Here is a 17216-nt window from a genome sequence, read left to right as displayed (position 1 = left end):
AGGGGAACTCTCCCCCCACCTTATGAGTTTGATGGGAGACCAGGTGACCTGACTAGTCGCTTAAACGTTTGCTGGATGGTTCCCTTTTAGTTTCCTTTTTATTTTTTTATTTTTATTTTTTTTTAAGATTTTATTTATTTATTTGACAGAGAGAGAGAGACAGCCACTGAGAGAGGGAACACAAGCAGGGGGAGTGGGAGAGGAAGAGGCAGGCTCCCAGCAGAGGAGCCTGATGCGGGGCTCGATCCCAGAACACCGGGATCACGCCCTGAGCCAAAGGCAGACGCTTAACGACTGAGCCACCCAGGCGCCCCTAGTTTCCTTTTTAGCCAGGGCAGCAGTCAGCAAACTATATCCCAAGGCCAAATCTGGCCTGCTGCCTGTTTCTGTAAATAAAGTTTTATTGCAACCCAGCTCCACCCCTTCCTTTATGCATTGTCTGTAGCTGCTCTCCCAGTATACCAGGCAAGTTCAGTGTCTGTGACAGAGATCATGGGGTCTGCAGAACAGAAAATATTTACTGTCTGGCCCTTTACAGAAAAAAATGCCTTAAGTTCTGCACAAGGGTATGGGTATGTGCCCCATATTCTGGTCAGACCCATCCTCAGAGGGGATCAGAGCCAGCAGAGGAGCCCTTGCTCAGCATCTGGGCTGCAGAAAGGATGAGTTGCTGGGCCACACAGTGGCCATGGTGCTTGTGGTCAGTGCTGCGCCCCTGCAGGGTGGCAGAGGCAGTGCTGGCTGCCCTATGTCAGCCTGACAACAGGATTGGAATATTGTTTCTGGCCAACTAGACTCCAGCCTGTTCCTCCAACCTTCTAAGGGTAGTCTGGCCATCCAGTAGCCTTTTTTCCTTAATTTTTGTTATTGTGGTAAAATACACATAACAGAATTTACCTTTCAAACCATTTTTAAGTGTACAGTTCTGTGATATTAAGTACATTCATATTGTGGAAATGCTGCCACCTTCTATCTTCCAGTAGCCTATTAATCAAGTCCTTGTCTGCGTAAATCATCTAGAGTTGGTCTCCGTCACTTGCCACCAATAATCTGGGCAGATACACCTGATCATGCTTCTTTTCGTCTGTCTCTTCTGCTGACTCCTTCTCATCACAACTACAGATCGGGGGGGGGGGTTGCGGGGCTGTCCATGCTTGGTATCCAAGGTGCCCTCTTTCACTCACCTGCCTCTTCGGACCTCTGTGCTGAGGATCCCCGATGTCTGTCTCTAGCCCAGACGTCTGCCCTGAACTGCAGACGTATCCAACAGCCCTTTAGATCTTTAGGAGGTGAAATGTCTCAACATTGAAAATATCTAATTTGGAAGTCAGAACCCTTGGTCTGTGCTCCCCCTGCCCCCAGCACACACGTGCCCTCTACTGCCAGCACCTAGACCAGCCACCTAATCACCCTCCTAGACTCTGCAGTGGCCCTGTGCGGCAGGTGTGGAGGTTGGTGTGCTGGAAGTGTGTTAGCAGGCAGCCTCCAGTTCCTTTGGGCTCTGCTGGGCCTCAGCTGCAAAAGCCTCCTCACCAAGGTCATACTGCCATTTCCAGGGCAGCACTCAGGTGACTGAGTGAGGCGGGAATACAACTCTCCCCCCATAGACCCCTGCCACCTCTGTCCGAGGTGCACAGGAGCTTTGTTGGGCCTGTGGTACACTTCAGTTTCTTCCTCTGCCTGGGTGTGCTTCCTGCCCCTTTTTTCACAGATGTCAATCCCTAATAAACATTTTAGTACCCCAGACCATGAGCTCGCCTTGCAGCACCTGGTGTCTCTCTGCCCCCTCACCCCCCTTACACGCTATAACTTCATCATTAGGATGAATTTTTTTAAACTGTTCATGTGGTCATGCCAGTCCTTGGAGTCAAACCCTCTGGGGACCTCTTACCCTCTAAAAATGAAATCCGAAGTCCATTGCCTGGAAGCAAAGCCAGCTTCCTGGGCATGTAGCCTATACGATGTCTGGGCGTTAGAAGAACCAGGTTTGGTTTAATGCTCTACTGTGGCTATCTCAAAATTCTCCCATTTTTTAACAAGAGGTCCTGCATTTTCATTTTGCACTGGGCCCTGCAAATCACTTGGGCTGGCCTGCTTCATTTTGAGTTACTCTTCCCCTCCTTGCCCACTTGGGTCCAGCCCACCACTCTTGCCTTTCCTAGAACAGGCCAGGTTTTTCCTGGGTCAGGGCCTTGACTCTTGCTGCTCCTTATACCTGGGCCCCACTTTATATAACCCACTCCCTCACCCCTCAATTCCTTCAAATCTGGGTTCAGACTCCCCTCAGAGAGGCCTCCCCCAGAGATCAGGCCCCTGCCCATCTCTCAGACATCTCTGCTCGGTGTGTGTGCACACACATGAATGCAGCACAGATGGCCCTGCCAGGGTTTGAGCTCATTGTAGGCTGGCCCCCAAGCCTGTGCTGCTCACCGCTGCACTGAGCTGCCCTGCAACTGTGCAGATGCCCTGCACTCCCGCTCCTCTGCTGTTCCTACCTTGCAAGTTGTTTGTGTTTACTTTTTCCCTCCGAATGCCTGAAGCATTCTTTCTGTTATCCTGGAAGTTGAGGAGCTTGACCAGAGTCTCACTGTTGAGTATTCCTTACCACATTTTCCTGGGAACACGTGTTCTTTCAAGGTGCAGATGTAGCTCATCTTTGTTTCAGGTCTGTTCTCTTATATTCTCAGTAGCATCTTCTGTTCCATTTTTTGGGTGTCCTACTACAGGGACACAAATTATCCTTATGTTGGATTGTCTTTGTGTCTCTCCCAATGCTATTAGCTTTGCTCTAATTGCTTTAGCTTTTGTTTTTTTCATCTGCATTCACTGTTTGTCTGCTTTGATTTTCAGCTATGTATATTCTGTTTCTGGCTGTTTTTAAATGTATTTATTAGTTCCATAATGATGTGTTTTGGTCTGCAGTTTGTCTAGGTTGGGAATTTGCCCCTTTCATCTTACTGTGTTTTATCATCACATCTTTGAATTCTTATTGAGAACATGCTCTTACAAAGTTGCGAAGAATTCCTTCTTTTCCTTACAGCATAGTCTCTTCTTGGTTAAAGACTTTGCCTTTCCTGAGCCATCCCTTTTTTTTTTCTCTTTTGGCCATAATATGTTTGCAGAGTTACCATGTCATTTCCAGATGCTCTGTTTGCTTTGGTACAGTGGGGGAGTCCTTGGCTTTTTCTTCCTGGTCTCTTGGCATCCTTTCTCACTGCTTTCTCCTTTGGGCTTTCGTGAGCTCAGTATTGTGTGGTCAGAGAGAAGTTGCACACTGGGGGAGCTGCACCCTTCAGTACTCTTTGGCAGTATCTGGATTCTTCTTTCTGTCCTAAGAATTGTGTTAAATGTCTTATACCAAGGTTCGCTCTGGCTGCTTGAGGGACGTATATGCTGTTCCCACAGGGTTGCAGGAAAAGGGCGCACCTCAGGCTCTGGGTAGTTCCCTGGGTCCTTATGTACCCAAGAGCAGTCACCTCCCACAGACCCCACCTGGCTTGCTGGGCACCTCCCAGTAGTTCCTGTATCTAAATGGAAAAAGTGACAGACTCCTACCCAGTTGCTTCTCTCCAGCTTATTGGCTAAGGTCTCTGGGTATTTTCGGCTCCCCACCATGGCTTCCGGGGGTGGGACAGGGACAGGAGCTCCAGTAGGCTGCTGGGTAGGTTTTATGTCCCTTTCCTTTGTTTGATGGAGTCTTCCCTTCACACCTCCTCCCACCTTTGTTTCTCAGTTTTATTAGGGGTTGAGAGAGAGCAAGTCTGTGGGAGGTTGTAACCAGCCATTTAAAGCTAATTCTCTAATCCATGTGGAATCCATTCAGTTATGTGGCATGTGATGCAGTGGTCATAGGAAGCAAGTCACAGCTCTGTCCCCTATATGTTCTCTGGCTGTTCACAGGTGTTTATTCTAGGTAAATGTCAGTCTCTGAAGGGAGTTCCAGTGGGCTCTGGACTGGAAGAACATTGTATTTTCTCCCTGGTTAGTGTTTAGACACAGGGAAGTGACTGAATTTGCTGATATTTGTCTTGTCACCGGGTGTGTTACATTTTTAGCCAGTCCCCAGAGTTGTTTACGGGGTACAGATTTAGTCCCTCCTGCTTGTCCAGTGCTTCCCCATGACTTTTTCAACCCTGTCATCCAAAGCCAGGGTTGGTGTAGGATGGGGGCCCAGGGTACTGCTGGGGAGGTTGCTGGGACAAGTAGGATCTCCATCCATATCTGTGTATCTCTTTCTGGATGTTCCAGCCATGCAGGCTCACTGGAGCACTGCAGCGTTTCTTTGCTGTCCCCCTTTTCAGCAGTGCCCAGGGAGACTTGTCAACCTATTACTGGCCTTTTCATGTAGGGCACTAGTAGTATTCCAGACCTTCCATTTGCCACCAGCAAACTGCACTTCAGCCAGCCTGGCTCCAAGCTCCTGTTGTTCTGACCTTGAACACTTTTTCAGGCTCTGTTGGGGAATCCTATCCTCAGACCTTCCTGGTGGGTCCCTCCTGTGCTCCCATATTTGAGTAGGGGAGAACTGCGCAAACAGTACTTCAGTCACATTGGCCCAGCCACACCATGTCTATAGCACTCTCTCAGAGTGCTTCAGCTGTTGCCAGCACTGACATTTCCCCCTTTTTTTCTGTTTTGTTGGCCATTTCGGTGGGCTCAGATGTCATCACTGGGAAAAAGAAGTTTGTTAGGAATGCAGATAGAAGGTGACCTACACTAGTGAGAGGCACAATAAGGAAAACATAAAGTGAGCTGGCTCTTACAGAGTTCTCTATTCCATTACTAGAGACTTCCTTTCTGCCTCTTTTTTCCCCAAAAATACATTGCCTCTGTGAAAATGTATCTTGGCAGATACCCTGTTCTTTGATAAAAGCAGCCAACACTTTGATAAAAGCCTGTAAAACTTACATAAAGTATACAGAGGTAAGAAGAAAAGTATCAACAGACAACTGGGGGAAGAAGCAGCTGTGGGAATGTATTGCTGGGGACCAAAAAGGCAAATACAATGTAAGTGCATATGGAGACTGGCTGTTGGTATGTTGAAGACTGGATATTTGTCATGGGGGCACTGGAGGCCAAATGTCCAACCACTCATGCAATGGAGGACTGTGAGCACCCTGTGGAATGTAGGAGCAAAGGTGCCAGGGAACAAGGTGGAAGAGAAGTTGCTAGATGTGGAAGCTAGAGAATGGAGAGCAAATTCAAACAATAGGGGCTTTCCAGGGAAGAGAGAAAATAGCAGAAACATCAGTAATGAGGATTGGAGTCTTAGTTTTCTCCCGTTCTTATCTCATCTGGCCAGCTCCGTCTATAGTTGCCTTCATGGGGGCAGCTGGTGGGGAAGCCACCTCATGATCCACAGCTTCACCAGCTTTACCACCTTGGACCCTCTCCCACCCCCACCTCCAACAGCCTCACATCATCAGGCCATAGTGTTGCCATTGCATCCATATTCTGGATTTCTTCCCCTACCTCCCAGTATCTCCCCTTTAACAACATTCACCAGAATTGCTATGATTTCATTATTGACTCTCTGCTCAGAGGACAGCACCAGGAGAAAGATGAGAAATGGATGTAGGTAGGGGCACCTGGGTGGCTCAGTCAGTTAAGCATCCGACTCTTGGCTTCGGCTCAGGTCATGATCTCAGGGTCCTGGGATCGAGGCCCTGGAGATTATCTCCCTCCCTCTCCCTCTGCTCCTCCTGCTCGTGTGTGCGCTCTCTCCCTCTTCCCCCCTCAAATAAATAAATAAAATCTTAAAAAAAGAAAGAAATGGATGCAGGTAGAAAGCTTGTCTTCTTGCTGTAGCATTCCTGGCGGTAGCACAGCTCATCCTCAGTACCTAGAAGAGTGTTAGCTACTGAGCGAGTGAGTAGGTAAAAACACTGTGCCGCTCCCAGTGGTCTTGCTGTGATGACTTCTGTTTAAAGCTTGCCCCTACCTGCTAAGCATTCCAGAGTGGAAGCAGTTTCTGCTGCCCTACTTTACTTCTGTCTAGTTTCAGACCATTTTCATCAACCCCAAAGGAAACCCTGTGGAAAACAGCCTGGCAGTTCCTCAGAAGGTCAAACATAGAATTACCATATGACCCAGCATTTCCACTTTAGGTGTGGACTCAAGAGAATTGAAAACATATATCCATGCAAAAACTTGTACACAAATGGTGGAAAACACCTAGCTATTCATAAACAGATGTATGGACAAAGTATGCTCTTTCCATACAATGGAATGTTATTCAGCCATAAAACGGGATTAAGTTCTGATACATACTACAGCATGAATGAACCTAGAAAGCATGATGCGGAGTGGAAGGAGCCAGTCACAAAAGGCCATATATTATGTGATTCCATTTATATATAATGTCCAGAATAGGCAAATCCATAGAGACAGAAAGCAGATTAGTAGCTGCTAAGGGCTGGGAGTAAGGCAACTTGGGGGAATAACTGCTTAATGGGTATGGGGTTTCCTCAGGGGGTGATGAAATGTTCTGGAACTAGATAGTGGTGATGGTTGCACAACATTGTGAATGTACTAAGTGCTGCTAATGGTAAATTTTATGTTATGTGCATTTTACCACAATAAAAAAAAGGTTGATCAAATGCCCTCAGAATATTTAGCCAGTAACCTTCAACTTGGCTAAATGCCTCGTCATTAAACTTTTTTTATGTCATTAAACTTCTTGAACTAAATTCTTTCCAGCTGCCATGGTACCATGTCCTGGGCTTCAGAGATGGCATTCAGATCGGCTTGGTCTAGTCTAGCATATATCACTCTTAGTCCCACGCTGGCCTCTTTCTCTCAGATGGACAGCAGAGTTGCTTGCCTGGGCTCTGTCTGTAGCCAAACAGGGTTGCTTGGAGACAGCTGTGGGTTCTGAGCACTGCTTGGGCATCGTAAAACCTACCTTTAGGATTTAGGGTAATAGGCAAAGTCAGCAGTCATTTTAGTGGGGTATTATAAAAATTGAGATATAATTCACATACCAGGAAATTCACCCATTTAAAGTGTACAATTCAGTGGCATTTATTACATTCACAGTGTTGTGCAACCATCACCTCTGTCTGGGCCCAGAACATTTTTATCACCACTAAAAAAAAAAAAAAAAAAAAAGACCCTGTAGTCATTGGGAGACACTTCCTATTACCCACTACCCCCAGCCCCTGGTGATGACTAATCTACTTTCTCTCTGTGGATTTGCCAATTTGAGACATTTCATATAAATGGAATTACATAGTATTTGTGTTTTTGTGGCTGGCTGATGTCACTCACCATAGTGTCTCCAAAGTTCATACATGTTGTAGCCTGTATCAGAATTTCATTTCTTTTTAGGGGCGCCCGGGTGGCTCAGTCCTTAAGTGTCTGCCTTCGGCTCAGGGCGTGATCCCAGCATTCTGGGATCGAGCCCCGCATCAGGCTCCTCCCTGGGAGCTTGCTTCTCCCTCTCCCACTCCCCCTGCTTGTGTTCCCTCTCTCGCTGACTGTCTCTGTCAAATAAATAAATAAAATCTTTTTAAAAAAATAATTTCATTTCTTTTTAAAGCTAAATAACATTCCATTCTGTGGATGGACCACATTTTGCTTATCCATTCATCTGTCAGTGGACCCTAGGGTTGTTTCTGCCTTTTGGCTAATGTGAATCATGCTTCTGTTAACATGGGTGTACAGATACCTGTTCGGGTCCCTGTTTTCAGTTCTCTTGGGGCTACACCTGGAGTGGAAATGCTGGGTCCTGTGGGAACTCCATGTTTAACCTTTGGAGGAACTGCCTGACTGTTCTCCACAGTGACAGTGTTTGTTTAAACCTGCTTCTCTTTCCCCACGTGTGGCGGACTCATGCTATGAAGATGAGATCTACCGTATGGCACTGGGGGCCTTCATTTGGGGAAGGATCTCCCTTTGACTGTCAAGAGCTGTATTTTATTTAGCTTTTCAAAACATAGTTTCTCTTGCATCTTCTGAAAACTGAGGTATTTAAAAATACACTGAATTCAGAGCCACTGAACTTCAGGTTCTACTGCTGTAGCCTTTGAGCTGAACCCCATTTGCTCTTCTGCTCCCCAGAGACCACTGAGACACTCTCTTCCACTGCCAGTTTGATTTCTCTCAGATCTTGAAAGGGACTGAAGCTGGCATCTCAAAGTGCGGCTGCCTTTATTGATTCGCGCGGAGAAGTCCCTTTGATTCTGAGATTTTGCAGCTCATACTGAAGGTAGAAAGAATTGGAAGCACTGAGTGAATGACACTGCAGGATGGAAGCAGCCACTGCAAGAAGGCTGTTTCTCTCCTCTGGTCCCTGACCATTCACCTGGGGAAGTAGCCACCACTTTGCCCTGATGGGTCATGGCCTCATTGCGGACTTCAGCTCCTTCTGCAGCTCAGTGGAATGGGTGACTAGAAATGAACGGTGCTGGGGCGCCTGGGTGGCACAGCGGTTAAGCGTCTGCCTTCGGCTCAGGGCGTGATCCCGGTGTTATGGGATCGAGCCCCACGTCAGGCTCCTCCGCTGCGAGCCTGCTTCTTCCTTTCCCACTCCCCCTGCTTGTGTTCCCTCTCTCGCTGGCTGTCTCTATCTCTGTCAAATAAACAAATAAAATCTTTAAAAAAAAAAAAAAGAAATGAACGGTGCTGAGAAATGCTATATCCTGAAATTGGCCTCATGCAAACATGACTGAAATGGGGCCAGGATGTTGCTGTGCCTCTGAAAGGATCCCCGAAGCTCACTTTGGAGGGGACTGGATTCCAATTTAAGTGAAAAACACCTTTCAGCTGCTGTTTTCACCTGGCTTTGTAGCCTTTTTCTTTTTTAATCTGAAAGCCTCAGGGATTGAGTAGTCCCTCCTCAGTCACAGTTGTCTGGCCAGCTGCACCTGCCAACTGTTGGTCACCTGCACCCCTATAATGTACAGGAGCCTGGGGTCACATGAGTGCCAGGTACAGCTTCCCAGGGTGGCCTTCTGCAGGATCACTGGAGGTTGCTTTCATTATGAAAGTACAGGCAGTTCTCTCCATCAAACAAACCCCTTGGGATACGGTAATTTGGCTTGAAAACAAGATTCCCGCAACTCTGATTTTCCTTCGCTAGATCAAAGAAAAGATTTGATCTAATGTTTGCGTTCTAGAAGTAAAATTTCTAGATGATGTTTTATTACTAAAGAACCTTCTTTCCTGCCTCGTAGATATTTAAGGTTTGTGAAGGCGTTTCTGCTTCAATGTGATATGTCCATTCCTGAACATACGAACATTCCTGAAAAAATCCTGTGTTCAACAAATCACACAATAAAAAGTAAGAGTTGTCAGGGGAAAAATGGGAGGGGTAGACCACACCAAACCTATGTGATTTGAGCTCACTACAAAATCATTGACAGTTCTCATTAAAATTCTGCTTAAGAGACCTAACACCAGGGCAAACTGAAGTATCCGTTGGGATTTGCATCCAGCATTACCATCAGCTGACCATTTTCCACTGTAACACCCAGATTTGTGCTTCCTTCTACATCATGTGCAGATTCTATTACACAGTTCCTTTGACATTTAGAGAGGGGTCCTAGGCAAGGCTGCTTTCAGCAGTGATTTTTTTTTAGTTTAAGTAATCTCTACACCCACCGTGGGGCTGGAACTCACAGCCCCAAGATTAAGAGTCAGATGCTCTTCTGTCTGAGCCAGCGAGGTGCCCCTTGCAATGATTTTTATTTAAACACAGGGAAATAACCCTGACACCTTCCCTTCATTCGCACTCATAGCTTCACCATATAGAGCATAACATTGTGGAAAACATTGTGGTTCTTTGAGCCACTAAAAGAAGGCACTTTGACAAGGTTTCCAGCTTTCCCTCTTCGTGTAGTGTGAAGGTGTTCTCTTTAATTGTTAGAAAACTTGCCCGAAACTGCTTCAAAATATCACTGACAACCTGCACAGTGCCCCCTTTTCAGACGTGCTGCCGCATTAGTGCTGTCTATGTTTCCCTGAGTCATAAGTGCTGCTTGAGCCTGGCTTTCCTCAGGGCATAAAGTGCACTTTTTGACCCTCAAGGAGCTTAGCACCATGGTAACTGAACCATACTCCCATTCCCCAAATGGCCCATGACCACCCCTTCAATGCCTTTGAACCAGGAGCCAGTACAGGATTGCATGTTGCCTTCTGCTGTCCTCTTTAACCAGGAACAGTTCCCAAACCTTTTCTTCATGCCACAGGTTTGAAGAGTCCAGACTCACAGTTGGGTGGAATGCTCCTCCATTTGGAATCTTCCAGTCGTTTCCTTATGGCCTCAGTTACCCCTTCCTGCAGGATGGGACAGCGCTGATGCTTCTCATCCCGTGGCGTTTCTGCCATGATCAGGGGTGCTCAGTTTGATCACTTGTTAATGGGATACCTGCCAGATTTCTCCATAGAACAGGACCCCCTACCTTCCTTCCCTTACTCTTTGAACTGTATATTCCTTACTTTTTCACCTGCTTACTAGTACAAGTAAAACTTTTTAAACAGCATCTTCTGTAGTATCTTCTAGAAGATGTTCAGTCTAGCATTTTTTGTAGTTCCACAGGAGTGCCTGCAGACCTGATGCTGATCCGTGGAAGCCTGGAGCCTGTCGTCCCAGTGTAGCCATCCTCCGTACTGCCCCCATGACCCTGCCTTGTTACCGTATACTGTCACTGCCTGTTCTCCCAGGCCCTCACTTACTGCCCCAGCCTCATCTCCTGCCAGCCCAACCCAGCCATGCTCAGCAGGCTACAGTAGCACCCAAACTCATCCTGTATTCACTTACTCAAACTGTGCCTGCTTTGGGTGCTCAGCTAGGCCCTGCTCCTCAAAGGTGTTGGTCAGAGGGATGCAGTCATCAAAAGAAGCAAAGGTAGTACAGCCTGTGGGTTGTGACTGTCACTTGGCACTCCTGTGCCTGGCACTGTGCGTTGAGTGGAGAGACAAAGGCATGCACTGTCAGTGGGGTAGGGGGTGGGGGGCTGACCTACGTAGTGGTATATTCCAACTACACTGGGGGGCATAGGGTGCTCTTGCTCATGGGATTGGGGAAGGCAGGAGCAGGGAAGGCTCCTGAGAAGTGCCATCTTAATCCAAAAAAAGGATGGGAAAGAGGGCCAGCCCGGAGCCATTGGTTACACAGGGTAGGAGTCATTAGTCACTCTTCCCTCTAGGGATGGAGCTGTTGATATCATTGCCTACTATCACTGGCCTGTCCTGAGCCCTCCTTGCCTCCCAGTAGAACTCCTTAGCCCTGGAAACCCAGCTCAGGCCTTCTTCCTTCAGGGAATCCCCGTCTCTAGCCTTCCCCTGCCTGGAACAGGGAAGGGTGTCAGTATTTTTTTGTTACTTCTTTGTCCCCCTGACTAAACTGGTCCCTTGAAGACCAGAGAATGATGGTAATTCTGCCCTGTTGTTCCAGCCCCTAGCAGAGTCTGGCTCAGGGCAGGGGCGGTTGATGAACATACATCAACTCAACCGTGACCTCAGACGAGTTCCGCAACCGCACAAGGGAACTTTGTGTACTTCCTTTTCTTTTCGTCTGTAACACTGAAGAGTAGGATGGGTGGTTTTTCTGGAGATCCTCTCAACTCCAGAATACATGAACGTGTGAAGTAGGTGCTCGTTCAGTTCTCCTACTCACCTCAGGATGGGGGAGTCTGGGGGGGTCTGATTCAAGGGAGGATGAAGAGGGGTGTTTGGTTTCTTTGAAAAAATTGTGTGTTTCAGCAAACTCTATAACCCCCTGGTGGGGAGGCCTCAGGGAGTTGGATCGCCCTGGGACTAAGCAGGTGGATCACCTGTTCTGCATCATTTTTACCTCCAGTCCACACCCAGTAGAATGACTTCTAGGCTTCTTTGTGGGCTTTTGTCATCTATTTTTGTAGAGAAGTAGCAGTCAAAGTAACAAACACTTGTGTGCCCCTCAATGCACAGAATTGAACATCACCATATTGTCATAGCTGCTTCAAATAATTTTAATTTGAAAGAACTAAAATATTACAGATTGAGTTAAAGGCCCTTTTATTCCTCCTCTTTAGTGCTATTAAAAGTTCATTTGTTATACGCTTAGATAGGGTTTAAAAGGTAAATTTTGTTATGAATGTTTTATCACAATAAAGAACTTACGAAAGAAAGAAAGAAAGAGAAAAAGAAAACCCAAAACAGTTCATTTAGGCCCAGGTCAGAGTGTGGGTACAGCTGGGTCTCTCCTCTGTGGCTAGTATCAAAGAGCTGTATTCTCTTCTCCTTGAACTTCTAACCATGGATGTGGCTATAACCCCCACCCATTCCTGGCCCAGGCTTCCCTGTCCTCAGTGGCACCACCGTCCTCCTAGCATTGGCCATGGTCCTTAATTCATCCCTTCCCCTCACCCACATCAGCCTGTCTTCAGCTGTATTGCTCTACCTCCTGGTTACTTCCCAAATCTTCCACTGTCCCCACCCTGGGCCACGGGAGACCACGGCAAGAGGCTTCTCACAGGGTCCCTCTGCTTTCCTTTTTGGCTTCCCGAAGTCTGCAAGTTGAGTGATCTTTTGAAGATAAGAGCCCTCATCCCTTCCCCTTCTCAAGGCTCCCCAATAGCAACCTGACAGAGCCCTCCACATCCCCCTCTCTGCTGCCCAGAACCTTCTACTGGCACCTAACCACATGGCTTGCCCCCTTGCTTCCTATAGGCTTGTCCCTCTTGTGTCCCTCATTGTGTTCCAGTCAGTTTGTTCTTTTGGATACTCACCTTGTCACAGTGTCACCTAGTGCAGGGAGCCCTTTTGGCTAGACCAGGAGCTATGTCCTTTGACTTTCTCTTTCCCCACTCCCCTGCCTTTCTGCCTCCACAGGCTACCCTAGACTACAACCACCCTCTTCTCCCAGGGCCAGCCTGGTTCCCTCCTTGGACACTGGGTGCATTCCCTGCCCCTGGGGTGCCGTATTAGGTCTTAGAATATGTCCCACCCAGGATGTGCAGAGCACTGTGGTCAGAGGTATTTGAAATAAATCTTTCCTCTGTGGTATGGTATCAGTTTGATACACAGTTAAATTCATGTGTTTGTGTTCGCATTCAGTATAGTAGGGTTTTGTTATCATTTATTTTTGTTTTCATTTTGGTTATGTAAATTTTTACATGATTCAGAGAGGTTTTGCCTCACACCTATACCTTACCTCATTCCCACCCACCCCAGGACTAGGAATCACTTCTTCCCTTGTTTCTCACATGAAAGGTGGCCTACAATCTGTAGGAGATCTGGAGGTGCTCTCTTGCAGCCCGCTTCGGCTGCATGGCTCTCCATGCTATAGGCATAGCATCGTCCATTCTTTCAGCACGTCCTTGCTGGCAGCTCTCTGAATCGTCTGCAGTATTGAGGCAGGAAAAGTAATGCCATTACAAATAACATCATATACCTGTTGTTTTGCATTTCTGGGGGTGTCTCTTTAGGGTAGTAGAGTTCTAGAAGGGATTATCCTTGATGGCATTGATACCCTTGATTGTATCTAAGAGGCATTGCTGAGGCATGTGGTTTGTACTTGACTTCATGGTGGTTAAACTATTTGGGGAATATAAATGAGCGTTCTGAAGAAGCCAGACCTTTCCCATGGGAGCAGTGTTGTCCTCTGACTTCAGGACTGTCCAGGCTCCAGGGAGTAGCCCTGGCCTTCAGCAGTACACCCGTGGTGGACTGTGTGGAAGCGGTCATTCCAGTCCATCTGCCACTCTGCCCCTGGCAAGCTCCCCTTCTCCCCTCTGTGATGGGGATATGCAGGCCATAGGCCACACTTAGCTTCCCAAGTTTCTTCCCATTTCCTGCTGAGAAGCTAAGATTGAGAGAATTGAACACTAAGCTGGGTGCTACAACAGATTAGAGATCCTCACTTTACAGCAAGAAAAGATCTCCTGTGGGCCATGGACTGAATCATGGTGACCCTGGCAGCCGTGCTTAGAGCCCTGAACTGCTAGATGACAACCCAGGATAGGGAGGAACTCAGGGGTGAGCCTGTCTCTTGACCCCTGACCTGAGCTGTTTGGAAAAGGCATGTCCTCATGGTGCCAAGTGAGTCCTGAAATGAACCCACCTTTGGCACCTTACCCGCGTCATTTGAGTCTGGTTTCTAGTGCACACCACAGTGCCTTCATTGGAGTCTCCACAGTGTGAACAAGGGGGAAGTTGCTTGGGATAGACCAGCCGTGAGGCAGTGACTAGTGCTGACACAAGCCTTGTAGGACAGGACAGCTCTAGGGCTGAGATACTGAGGAAAAGAATAGTCTTATTCTTTTCTAGAATGAATTGCTGAGAGACCAGTAGACAGCCAATTCCAAGCCATGTTTCTTTCCAAGCCTCCCCAGCCCGGGTTGTGTTTCTGCCCTCTCAGCCCTCCCCAAGAACATCATGGCCAGATTCTGATTCCAGGGTCCAGGGCCTCATGATGATAATTTCCGATGCACACAAGGAACAGATCCTACCAGGTGGAGCCAAAATATAGGGAAGGAGCCGCTCTGTCAGTGTGAAAGAACGGGGAGGCGCCTTCCCTGGAACAGGGAGGGTGCTCTTCTGCGCCTTTGTCCTTGCCCTTCTCTTCCATTGGTCAAGTCTGAGGCAGTCATGTGTTGTAAGGGAATGTCTGGTGATAAAAGTTTACCAGACCTGGGATGGCTTCTCTTCTCACTCCAGAACCCTGGGCAGCAGTTTCTGATGCCCGCTTTGGCCAGTGTTTATATAGTGCCTTTATGACTGTTCTCCCTCTGGGGTGTTGGTACCTGTTGTCAAGATGAGGAAACTAAGGCACAGGATGTTCAGGTCACTTGCTCAGGCCCATGTTTAGAAATTGCAAAGTCAGGATTTGAGCTCAGATTGGCTGGCTCTAAACCCACGTGTTCTTTCCACAGCGCTGTGCTGTGCACCACCTCCCAAGGGAGTAGTGCTAGGCTCTGTTACTGTGAGTAAGTTGTATTGCCCCAAGACTGGTTTTTATCAAGCACTCATTTGAGAAGACTTAAAATACAGAAGATATCATAACGCCCAAGCCAGATCTTCATGAAGAGGAGCCCTGCTCACACTTTGGGTGGGCAGCTCCCTCTCCAGCAGTCAAGGGCCTCTTGTCAGCCATCAAGCCTAGAGGCTCTCGGGCACAGCTTGTAAATGCAGCGCTCTAAGACGCCACATGGTGTTTCTCCCAAGAAAAATGCCACCTGTACAGGCCACTCACTGTCCTGTATGTTAGGAGTAGGACTTGAGACAGAAGGACTCAGAGTAAAGCCCAAAACTCCTAAAGAAATCTGTGAAGGGGAAAGGCATCAAGATCTGGGTGAGCATTGGCAGGGTAGCCCTGTCTCTCCCCTACCTGTGCTGGGGTGCCCCAAACCTGCCATTGCTCTCTTTTTCTACAAATCAATGTGTTCCCTGTGATACTTACATACTTATTTAACACTTCAGGGAAGAAAAGTCAGAAGACCAGGATCTCCAGGGCCTCAAGGACAAACCCCTGAAGTTTAAAAAGGTGAAGAAGGATAAGAAAGAAGATAAAGAGGGCAAGCATGAGCCCCTGCAGCCACCGGCTCACCACTCTGCTGAGCCAGCAGAGGCAGGCAAAGCAGAGACCTCAGAAGGGTCAGGCTCAGCCCCAGCTGTCCCAGAAGCTTCTGCCTCCCCCAAACAGCGGCGCTCCATCATTCGTGACCGGGGACCCATGTATGATGACCCCACTCTGCCTGAAGGTTGGACCCGAAAGCTTAAGCAAAGGAAATCTGGCCGCTCCGCTGGGAAGTATGATGTGTATTTGATCAAGTAAGTAAGGGCAACTCCTGTCTACAGAGCAGGGAAGCCTGGGTGGGCAGGAGGTTGGCAGCAGGTGCTAAGAAACTAATGGGGATCCCTTAGAGTGGCAGCTGTTTGTTGCTTTTTTTTTTTTTAAAGATTTTATTTATTCGACAGAGATAGAGACAGCCAGCGAGAGAGGGAACACAAGCAGGGGGAGTGGGAGAGGAAGAAGCAGGCTCATAGCGGAGGAGCCTGATGTGGGGCTCGATCCCATAACTCTGGGATCACGCCCTGAGCCGAAGGCAGACGCTTAACCACTGTGCCACTCAGGCGCCCCTGTTTGTTGCTTTTTGATCATGAAAATGTGTGTGCGTAACCCCATCGTGGGTTGGGGGGCTTCAGTACACCACTGGCAGACCACACCAGGTATGTTTGGAATGACTGTGTACAGAGGTCGCTGCCCTGAGTGAGATGTACGCAGGGTAGCAGAGTGTGACTTTACTCCACCAGCCCTTGAGGTCTTGCCTGGAGGTAGTGTAACAGTAGGGCCTACCGAGGGCCACAGTGAGGATACCAGGAGAGGTCACCTGGGAAACATTGAGGACACAAGGTCCTGCCCAGACTGGGCCCAGAGGCCACAGGACCTGCCATGTGTAGTGGCCTGTGCTTGGAAGGCAAGCAGAGGTCTCTGGGTTCCTCCCATTTCCCCACCAGAAAACATCCAGCTGAGGGGCTCTTCTCAAAACCTGTTAAACTCCCCTTCTTTCTATGAGTCATTCTGTGACATGGCTTCATGACCCAGAAGAAGTAGGAATTCATAGGGCTCAGTCCACTCTGTGAATCATGTTGGGAAAAGTGGGCTCTCTGACAGGGCCTCTGGGGAGAGACACATGTCTGCCTTTCCAGCTGTCATTGGTGCATTTGTCCAGCTTTGGGCTAGTTGTTGAGCATTTTCTGTTCAAACAGAGTAACTTCCAAGCCAGAGCTTCAGAGGAGGACTGAATAAGTACATTTCAGTTCTGGCCCTTAGACCATCCAGAAAAGGTTAACAGTTTTGGAAGGACATTTGCAGACAACCTCGTTTGATTCCAACAACTCTGACAAGGGTGAGCAAAACATAATCTTGTTGACAGATGAGGAAATTGATCCTAGGAAGGCTAAGCAGCATGCCCAGGTTCAGACAGAGGAGCGCTCTACTTACTGACTGGGCCCAGGCACCAACCAGCAGAATAGATCCCCCAGCCTGATGGCTCAAGAGGGTCCCCAGGCCAGGCTCCTTTGGGGGCCAGAGGAGGTGCCTTGGTGGTAGGCGGATCTTCAGGGGCATTTGGGCAACAGCTGCAGAGCAGCCGGCACCCAGCTGTTCTGTCACTGGAGCATACCCTATAGGTACCTGCCACCGCCCGGTGACCCAGTTGCTTTGAGTGTGACTGTGGCCGTGCCCCTCTAGTTTTAGCCTGTTTTGGCTTTTCTCTAATGTGACTCTC

The 17216-nt window shown here is 48.1% G+C and overlaps 1 protein-coding gene across 2 annotated transcripts in view; it reads left to right on the top strand.

The window, feature by feature from the left end:
• MECP2 (methyl-CpG binding protein 2) overlaps positions 1 to 17216 on the top strand; it is a 68158-nt gene that overhangs the window by 40996 nt on the left and 9946 nt on the right. Inside the window, exons 3-4 of one of the 2 annotated variants that reach the window (XM_034649845.1) lie at positions 9177 to 9283; positions 15406 to 15756. In XM_034649845.1, the coding sequence (XP_034505736.1) occupies positions 15659 to 15756 (98 nt within the window). In that variant the 5' untranslated portion in view covers positions 9177 to 9283; positions 15406 to 15658. The remainder of the gene's footprint in view (positions 1 to 9176; positions 9284 to 15405; positions 15757 to 17216) is intronic. The other variant, XM_034649844.1, reaches the window with a different exon arrangement.

This window comes from Ailuropoda melanoleuca, chromosome X (assembly GCF_002007445.2).
Source record: "Ailuropoda melanoleuca isolate Jingjing chromosome X, ASM200744v2, whole genome shotgun sequence".
NCBI lineage: Eukaryota > Metazoa > Chordata > Mammalia > Carnivora > Ursidae > Ailuropoda > Ailuropoda melanoleuca.
The sequence above is the reverse complement of the archived record's forward strand: the minus strand, read 5'-3'. Positions and strand labels throughout refer to the sequence as shown.